The following is a 10,522-nucleotide window of genomic DNA, read 5'->3' as shown; positions in this document are numbered from 1 at the left end:
TAATACTTTTTTTCGAAATCTTTAAATTTATCACAAAACCTTCTAAAAATTTTATTAATAATTTATTTTAGTTGAAGATTATAAATATATTACAAAATTTTCCATAAGGTTGTCTTATTACAAGGAAAATTATCATAAAATTATCATGTCTCTGATAAAAAAACATGTGAGAGTGTGACCCTGACCCTGACCCATGCTCCACACCCCACACCTTAGCTTATTTTTATTTTTTCACTTCCTTCACTCACTCACTGTCACCCAGTCTGTGAGTACAGTTCCACAGAGCATGGCACTAAACGGTGACCGTTAGATCTCCGATCACGGGAAGTGGAGGTGCACTCCTCTGCACCCGATCTAGATCGCCACTCCAATGGCGTGCTCGTGAATCCACCCAACCATGGTGTCCACTCTCTTACTACAATAGACTACACCCATCCCATACATACATACATATACACTCACACTCCATTCTCGCTTTTCTCTTCTTCTTCTTCTTCTTGTTGCCGACGATTCTTTGCTTCTTCTACTTCTTGTTATCACTTTATTCTGCGCCGCAATGTCCGCGATATGAATCTTCTAATCTCCTTTTTACAGTTGTAGCTTGCTCTTCTGCTTCGATCATCATACAGTCTGTCACATTGGTATAACTGCTTTCTATTTTTGCTTCATTCCTCATTCTTCATTCCTAATGATTTGTTATTGTGAATGTTGAACCTTCTTTCCCTGATTAGTCATTCTATTTTTGTTATTGCGAGTTCTGGTTACTCTGTTTTTTTTTTTCTAATATCAGAAATTTGCGGATTTGTTTTTGTAATAATTTTTTTGTGCGTCCTCTCTCTGTCTCTCTCTCTCTCTCTCTCAATATTTTTGTCACACGCTCTGCTGTATAAATATTTATTTAAAGAATATTTTAGGAACTCTTGGTTTATTTTATGTTAATCTGCTATCAGTGTCAGGAATATTAGATTATGAAAACATTTTTATTTGTATATATAAACTAACACATTCTATTTCTAAAAATTAGTAATTTACTGTCTTGACTTGGTATCAATGTTATTGTTGTTGTTAATTACTCAGTTTGGCTTTGATTATTCTCTCTTTTCTTTGCTATTTTATACTTCTAATTATTTTGTCTAATGACACTGATGTATGATGAAACAGATCTCAAGCTTAAGCTATTCAAGTTGGGAACTCCAATAATTTGAAAAATGAGGTTGGTGGAGTTTTGGTGTATATTTATAATAATTATATTGGCCAATATTCTTGAACCTGGGAAGGCAGAGGTTTATATAGTAACCGTTGAAGGTGAGCCTATCATAAGTTACACCGGCGGTATCGATGGGTTTGAAGCTACTGCTGTGGAATCTGATGAGAAGATCGATACCACAAGGTACTTGCATTTGAATATATTCTCCAGTTTTTTATGTTTCTTAATAATCACAACAATTCAATCAACAAAGAATCTAAACGGTTGGAAAAACTTTGTTTTCGTTCAAGATTGTAATTGGACTAATTCTGCATGAATGAATTTATGCACTCTGGAAACAAAGAATGTAATGGTTTTAAGCGGTTAAGACTTTAGAATAATGAATTATTGGCAATAATTTCTTATATAAGTTGTTCTTCCAAGCTTAAGTTAACATAAATATTGGAGATATTTACATTTTTATTTTCTAATATAGGGTAACTTCACCATAACTCTGTTATTGGAGATATTTACTAAAGTTTGTGATGTGCATAAGTAAATGCTAAATGTTTGCTGGATCAAGAACTGGATACTGATTTCTGCGTTGCTAATTTCTCCGCTTTCTGTACTATTTTGAACTTCTTGCAGTGAATTGGTCACTTCTTATGCACGCCACCTTGAGAAAAGACATGATATGCTACTTGAAATGTTGTTTGATGCTGGGACGTACACAAAACTCTATAGCTATCGACATCTTATAAATGGGTTTGCTGTGCATCTTTCCCCAGAGCAGGTGATGTCTTTATGATCTTTCTAGTATTCTTCAATTGGTAGTAAACAATATTTTTTTCTTTTCCAAACTCATTTCTGCACACTAATTTCCTTGTGTTCTGCTCTTATATTAGTAGGCAGAAACTCTTAGACATGCTCCTGGTGTTAAATCTGTTGTGAGGGACTGGAAAGTGAAGAGACTTACAACACATACACCACAATTTTTGGGGCTTCCAACTGGAGTGTGGCCGACAGGAGGTGGCTATGATCGAGCCGGAGAAAACATAGTGATTGGATTTGTGGACTCTGGGATATATCCTCACCATCCCAGCTTTGTCACTTATAATACTGAACCATATGGGCCACTTCCAACGTATAGAGGAAAATGTGAAGTTGACCCGGAGACTAAGAGAAGTTTCTGTAATGGGAAGATTATAGGAGCACAGCATTTTGCTCAAGCTGCAATAGCTGCTGGGGCATTTAACCCTATAGTTGATTTTGCTTCTCCTTTGGACGGGGATGGGCATGGAAGGTAAGAGACCCTATTTTACTTTTCATTACCATCTTACTTTGAAACTCTGATTCCCTCTTCTGTTATACTATGACGAGTCCTTTGCTCAGAATTAAAGCAACCGGTGTTTATCTCTTTGTTTTTGTTTCTACATGGAGTAAATATTGCTATCTAATAGATTAATTGGTCAGTATAGCTCAAAATGGAAATCCTATCATGAATTTTCGTGGGATTTCTGGAACATCTACTCAAGGTTGAGAATGGGATGCATCCTTATAACTTGAAAGTGATGCGGAGCTGAAATTGAAATATAATCTTAACCTTTCCAGTTTGCAAAGACTACACAATTCCAGTTCTTCTGTCTGTCTTTAAAACATTTGAAGTGGATAGTATTGGCATTCGTGCTTGAAACCTTATCTTCTTAGTTGGTAAACGATTTTCATTGAACAATTCCTTGATCATCTTTGCATCTTCATTTCGCAGTCATACTGCCTCTATTGCGGCTGGAAGAAATGGAATTCCTGTGAGGATGCATGGACATGAATTTGGGAAAGCAAGTGGAATGGCTCCTCGTGCCAGGTGAGGAACGATAATTCCCTAGATGAATTGTTTATGAAACTGGGAAATGTAATCCTTTTTGTTGCATTAGAGTTAGACATCTGTTATGTTTGTCTTCAGGATTGCTGTGTACAAAGCACTCTATAGACTCTTTGGAGGTTTCATTGCAGATGTAGTTGCTGCAATTGATCAGGTATACACCTATAATTATAATACTTTTCTCAATCTTTCATCTCCGAATGTTCAATTGTTCAACAGAATATATATTTTCCCAAGATTTTTGAGTTCTCTTGGTTCATTAACTGAGGTTGGAAAATACTGTTACGTTATATTCTCTTTTAAAAATTGCTAGCCATTACACTGGATTGCTCAAGAGGAGATGCTTTTAAGAAGTTTTTTTCTTTTTTAAAGTTACTCTAAATTCAACACTCAAGTTTGGCATTAGATGAAATCTGTTATGCAGTCTTTACTTTTTAAGGGATAGTGTTTCAGCCCAACATGTCTAACTGTTTAAATTTGAGAGTTTACAGGCTGTACATGATGGGGTTGATATACTCAGCCTTTCTGTTGGACCCAACAGTCCTCCAGCAACCACCAAAACCACTTATTTAAACCCATTTGATGCTACGCTTCTTGGAGCTGTGAAAGCTGGTGTCTTTGTTGCACAGGCTGCCGGAAATGGTGGCCCCTTTCCTAAGACTTTAGTTTCGTATAGTCCATGGATAGCATCCGTAGCTGCAGCAATTGATGATCGTAGATATAAAAATCATCTGACTCTTGGAGATGGTAAAATCTTGGCTGGAATTGGTCTATCACGTAAGTTTTCCAACTTCCCACTACGTTTATTGGGTTGTAACTATTAGAAGGAGAATGTAAACAGAAAGAGAAGTCTCGTGTAGAATAAGTCTCTTTTCAGTTATGACTCATTTTTATTGATTATATCAACATTGCTCTTTTGAGTGCTACAATGAAAACAGAAAAGAATGAGAAAACATGCATATAATTTTCTTCTATGGATAACATCAATTATTTATAGGGTAGGTAAAGATCTCCTTGGGACTAAGGATTGGAATAGGCTACAGTGTGTTTCTGTACAATAGTTGGAAAAATGTAAAAATCATTTTACCAGCTTAAGTGTTTTACTTTTCTGATCATTAGAGAGTTTTGGTACTGCTTTTTCCTTGTTGATGCTGGTGCCAGTAGCTAGCAGAAAATGCTAATATCATTCTATTCTCTTTATCTACTTATTTCCTTTTTCTCAAAAGAAAGAATAGTAGGATGATTTTAATATTAGTATTAATGAAAAAATATAGTCAGTAGTGAAATTGGCCAATAGCTTTGTTTTGTTTGGTTATCACTATTCTTCTGTAATTCCATGCTTATGTGCGAAGTATATTTATGGTTGTCTCCATTCTTTGGCACGGCTTTGGGCAGCTTCTACACATTTTAACCAATCATACACATTAGTTGCTGCAAATGATGTTGTGCTAGACTCCTCAGTTATGAAGTACAATCCCACGGATTGCCAGAGACCTGAACTTCTAAACAAGAACTTGATAAAGGGGAACATTCTTCTTTGTGGTTATTCTTTCAACTTTGTAGTTGGTTCTGCATCAATAAAAAAGGTTTCAGAAACAGCGAAGTCTCTTGGTGCAGCTGGATTTGTTCTCTGTGTTGAAACTGTTTCTCCTGGAGCAAAATTTGATCCAGTCCCTGCATCTAACATTAATCAATATATATGTACTCCAAGATCCTTTCAGAGATCTTACAGATTTTTTATTATATATTACTTTGGTGATAAGAATTTTGTAATTATTTAATCTGAGATGTCTACTACTACAGATATCTAGATCTATATTTTAGATCATCTTTGTATTCGTCCTTATTGGCATTCCTAGTATTGTTATCGCAGATGTCAGCAAGTCAAAGGTACTTGACTTGTCTTTGCTTATATATTTATTTTGGGGCGGACCAAATATATGACTGCTACGCTTTTCCATCTGTTTAAGTTATTCCACAATCAGGCACTTTGCTATTATTGTTTTCTAATACTTATTTTATATGCTTCTAGCACTTTTCTTAATGATGACAAAGTATGTGATATTTATAATATCATTTTGTATTTGAAATCATCATTTTCAGGAACTAATAGATTATTATAAAATCTCCACTCCAAGAGACTGGACTGGAAGGGTGAAGAGTTTCAAAGGTACTGGAAAAATTGGGGATGGTTTGATGCCTATTCTTCATAAGTCTGCACCACAGGTGGCTTTATTCTCTGCAAGAGGACCAAATATAAAGGACTTTAATTTCCAAGAGGCAGATCTTCTCAAGCCAGATATATTGGCACCGGGATCATTAATTTGGGGTGCTTGGTCTCTAAATGGAACTGATGAACCAAATTATATTGGTAAGTAATGGTTTGATTAAGTTGTTGTCCCCTTAGTAGCCGATGTCTTGAAATTTCAGCCTATATATAAACATTTGAACTGCACCATAGGGCTAGCTGAGTTGATTGATGGGGCAAACATGATTTCTTCTTATTTTTGTCCATGTTAATAATCTGGGAAATTCATTGATAACAGCAACATTTGATACCGACATAGGACAGCCTAGTCGCAGAAACAAGAACATGCACATGACCTTAATAGGCTAAAATTCCTCTAATAATTGATTTTGAAGTTTCATGTTTTATTTTTGTTCTAAGATTACAATAATAGCAACAACAATTTTTCCACTAGGTAGTGTTAATTACATCGATCAAAAGATGATATGCCCTGTCAAATGTCTAGACAGACCATTGAAATTGAAGTTTAAACCCTTTTCAGTGGTTTTGTTTATCCTTTTTGGTCTTGTTCTTCCTCTATTTATTTGGCCTATTCTTACTTTCATCTATACATCTTACACACTCGAATCACCTGAGGTATGATTCTATCGTCCTTTCTGACCACATAGATTAATTTAGACAAATAGTCACTTCTTTACCTTTTAAATAAATGTCCCAGTAAACTTCTCATTATAGTCTGCTTAGAATCTAAATTTGGCTAACAAAATGGGCCCTTACTATGATATCATTGTTGGAAAATGGGGTGCGCTTCTGTAGTTTTATAGTATTATTGAAAGAACCATTGCATGATTGAGGAGGGTGGAAGAAAAACATTGTAGCAAAGATATCAATATGCTATAGGATTTGATTTATGTTAAGTGATTTTTGTTTAAGCAGGAGAGGGATTTGCCATGATATCTGGAACTAGCATGGCTGCTCCACATATAGCCGGCATTGCGGCTCTCATAAAGCAGAAACATCCACATTGGAGCCCTGCCGCCATCAAATCAGCCTTGATGACGACATCAACAACTCTAGACAGAGCAGGAAATCCTATTCTAGCACAGCAATATTCTGAAACACAGGCGATGAAGCTAGTAAAAGCTACTCCTTTTGATTATGGGAGTGGACATGTTAATCCAAGAGATGCTTTGGACCCTGGGCTAATCTTTGATGCAGGTTTATTACTTCTTCCCTCTTAGATAACCTTTATTTTTTTATTTTCTATACTTTAGTCTTGTCAGGATAATGTTCTGAAACATGAATTTACATAGATATGAGAATCAAGGTAAGTAAAATTCAAGAATTTATTTGAACTGAATTTTGATGAATCTGATTTGAAGAGTTAGCCAGAAAGAATAAGAATGATAAACAAGAAACTGGCATTGGGGCCGGGACATCTATGCAGTGCCAGTTTGGGATGCTTAATATGTTTTGCAAAACGAATTTGAAATTTATCAGAATGGAATCTTGTCCAAATTAAAATAAAGTCATTATCATGACAACTAGAATGGAAATGGTAAATCTTCATCAAAGTAATAAAATAAAGGGTATTCTGCATACCTCTTTCAAATCAGTTCTTAAAAATATCTTTACTAGATGTGGATCTTCTGTTTCCTATTGTCTTCACTTGCTTTTAACTTATTAAAATCCAATAAAATAACTTATTTAAATAATGTGAGTCTTCCCTAAATGATTTTGAATATTATATCATGAAGTGAAAACCTAAAGATAAATGAATAATAAAACCACCTAATTAATTTTGCAGGATACAATGATTATCTAGGGTTCTTGTGCACAACACCCGGCATCGACATTCATGAGATAAAGAATTATACAAACACACCATGCAACAACACAATGGGCAACCCAGCAAATCTAAACAGTCCTTCCGTTACAGTCTCCCATCTAGTAAGAACTCGAGTTGTCACCCGAACCGTCACAAATGTTGCAGGGGAAGAAGAAACATATGTGAATACAGCTAGAATGGACCCTGCAGTTGCCATTGAAGTCAATCCTCCAGCAATGACCATCAGACCAGGCGCATCGCGTAAGTTTACCGTGACACTAACAGTTCGGTCAGTGACCGGAACCTATAGCTTTGGTGAGGTTTTGATGAAAGGGAGCAGAGGTCACAAGGTGAGGATCCCTGTTCTGGCCAATGGATACTCAAGATAGCTTAATTTGGTCTCAAAGTTCAAAGCTCAAAGCTATGTTTGTAATATTCTTTGTAACTTGTGGAGAAATAAGGTATGTCCTTTAAGATTTATTCATATGTGATCTTGAATATATAGGTTGTAAACTGTAAAGGTAAGCAAGTGTAAAAGGCGGAGAGACTCAACATATAAAGTTTTGCTACTGTTCTCATTCTCAAGTGCTTTCTTGAGAAGCTGCTTTGTGAAATGTCTTCTTCACACATGTTTCCCTTCCTCCCACAATTGCTTGCTTGCTGCAATTCATAATTAAGGGAAATTGGGATTTAGAATATAGTTGGGAATACAGCATCTACCACTGGAGTAATTGCATTGGCTCAGCATATATCTAAATGAGGGATTTGGCTCTTCTAAAATGCATTATATTTATTAATTTATAGCTGATGAGAATATTAACTGTTTTGGATTTAACAAGATACAAGCATACAAGCATAAACAAAAAAAAAAGTAATCCGATGCAAAAGCATTCCGCGTTAATGCAGGATCCGGAGAAAAACCACACTCAAAAGGTGTGTTGTACTTAGCCTAACTAGATACAAACATATGGATAACTAATTATATGGTCTAAGACTACTGATTTTCTCACGAACAAACAGTTTTTAAAGGAGTAAAAAATTCCCAAGTGGAGTGTTGCTGAAGTCAAAAGATTAGTGAAATAAAGTAAGAATACAAGATTTTATTTAGACATTTTGGAAATATTTTGCCATGCTAACATAATGATTTGATCCAACAACCTGTTTAACAACTGTTGGTGCTAAAAAATGGATTCATCGACTAGGATGAGTTTGGACTATGAATTGTGTCGATATGAGGAATTAGTTAGAACTAATATCAGATGAAGATATGAGCAAGTCGAAGTCGAAGAAAGATGATGCAAGAGCATTGAAGTCGAAGATTTTCAACCCATGGGAAACAAGTTGAAAAAGTTATTGTTTTTTCTTGAACATTAAGACTTTTACTTGATTTTCAAGCTGAGTTGAGAACATGGATATAAATTTTGGGGGGACAAGGTCCTTCACAGTCAAAGCAAGGTCGTGGATTGTGAAAGCCCGAGAAAAAAGGGGAAGTTAGATCGTGTCAATCGAGTAGTATTTTGTAGTCCACAACTAGTGATATATAAATAAGAGAAGAGTTAGAGGATTTCAATCAAAAAAACTTCATTATCACACCAAATTCTACAAAAATTTCTGGTCCCAACGACGCAACGGAAGATCATGGAGTACAAATACATGTGAGTGTTAAGAGTCTATTTTTATTTTCCTTTGTTTTCTTTTTTCGTTTTAATTCGTTTCTTTTCATTTTTCTTCTTAGCTTTCAATATTTTATTGTTATTTTGCTTTCTTTCAATTTCAATTTTATTCTTTCATTTATTTAAGAGTAAACTACCATTTCTACCCATAAAAATTGAAAACGCTGACATATCTACCCATAAAAAAAGAAATTACCATTTGTATCCATAAAACATGAGTTCCATATAACAAAATTATCCAAACACTAAAAAATTACATAAAAGCCCCAAGTTACCCTTATCATCATCCGCATCATCCACCCCTTCTTCTCTCCTTCCCTGTCTCGTCCTCGCCTGAGCCAAACTTTGAGTTCAAAGGCACCACCACCTCATTTCCTTCATCACTACCATCACCACCACCACCACTATACCTCCATTATCATCTTCTTTTCACATAAAGCAGCAACAACAACAATAATAGAAAAACTAAATTGTCTTAGACCACCACACCACCACCAGTGACCACCAAGTTATCGCCCCCTCACCCGATTTCCTCTCTTCTTCCTCTCTCTCGCCTCTTCTCACCCCTGTTCCCTTCTCTGCTCCTCTGCGTAACCACCGCCGCGGCACTCAACAGTCGCTAGTGCCATCAAGTCCCACCCAACCTCCACTTGTTGGCGCCGCGTCCTTTTCCCCTTTCTTTCCTCTTCCATCCTTTTCCTCTCTCTTTCTTCTTCTTCCCCTCGCCTCACCGCCGCGAGCCCAGGACCACCATCGCCTTCTGTTTTTGCCGCCTTTCGCAACCCTAGAGCCGCCGCCGCTGCTTGATCGCTACCCCTGCCCCAACCCGTTCCAACTAGCCCTCCATCTCTCGCTGACACAGAGCTCCAGCCCTTGTCCAGTCTGCGGTTTCACCCGCTCTTTTCCAGTCTACAAACCCAGAGACCATTGAACCTACATCACATAACCATTTGAAGAAGAGAGAGAGAGAGAGGAAGGAGTTGGCAGAGTTGACAGACTCTGGCGGTGGCGACAACCTCAAAAAATGGAAGGAGAGAGAGAGGATGGGGTTAGTGGTGGTGGTGGTAGAGGGGAAAAGATGATGCAGATGATGATAATGGTAATTTGGGGTTATGTGATTTTTTAGTGTTTGAATAATTTTGTTATATAAAACTCATGTTTTATGGGTACAAATGGTAATTTCTTTTTTTAATGGATAGATGTGTCAGTGTTTTTAACTTTCGTGGATACAAATGGTAGTTTACTCTTTATTTAAAACTTTCATTTATTTTACGTACTTCTTTTCATTTGCTATAATTTATCACCAGTATTTCGATGCAATTAATTTTAACGCAGACATTAAGTAATTTTTGGATTAAGCCCACTTTTTTTTTTCAAAAACATCGTATCTACTCTCCAAACTAAAATTTTGATACATATTTAATTTAACACCCTATCAAAATTACCAAAATCACGTGAAATAACAACTTTTGCAAATGATGACATATAAATGATTGCCAATTTTATTCTAATGGTATGTAAAAAACACGAAAAGCAAACACAGTAATCAAATGAAAATTTCAGTTAATTATGTATATACTTTTAGTTATAAAATGATATGTAACATCTCTCTTGACGTGAATTGAACTTCATCATTAGTCGATAATTATATGGGAAACACACGTGTATCCAAATCAATCTCCAAAAATTTTAAGAGTAGAAATATTTT

At 36.0% G+C, this 10,522-nt stretch overlaps 1 protein-coding gene across 1 annotated transcript; it reads left to right on the top strand.

Annotated features, from left to right (window-relative positions):
- On the top strand, positions 201 to 7,787 carry LOC107639174 (subtilisin-like protease SBT2.6). The gene is made up of 12 exons (XM_016342617.2): positions 201 to 641; positions 1,162 to 1,390; positions 1,835 to 1,979; positions 2,095 to 2,489; positions 2,952 to 3,047; positions 3,147 to 3,219; positions 3,557 to 3,842; positions 4,461 to 4,742; positions 4,912 to 4,955; positions 5,169 to 5,436; positions 6,250 to 6,531; positions 7,121 to 7,787. Exons 2-12 carry the CDS (start codon positions 1,209 to 1,211, stop codon positions 7,528 to 7,530), a joined length of 2,463 nt encoding a protein of 820 aa, XP_016198103.1. The 5' UTR covers positions 201 to 641; positions 1,162 to 1,208; the 3' UTR covers positions 7,531 to 7,787.

Source organism: Arachis ipaensis, chromosome B04 (assembly GCF_000816755.2).
Source record: "Arachis ipaensis cultivar K30076 chromosome B04, Araip1.1, whole genome shotgun sequence".
NCBI lineage: Eukaryota > Viridiplantae > Streptophyta > Magnoliopsida > Fabales > Fabaceae > Arachis > Arachis ipaensis.
Note: the sequence above shows the minus strand (reverse complement) of the source record. Positions and strands in the feature narration are given on the sequence as shown.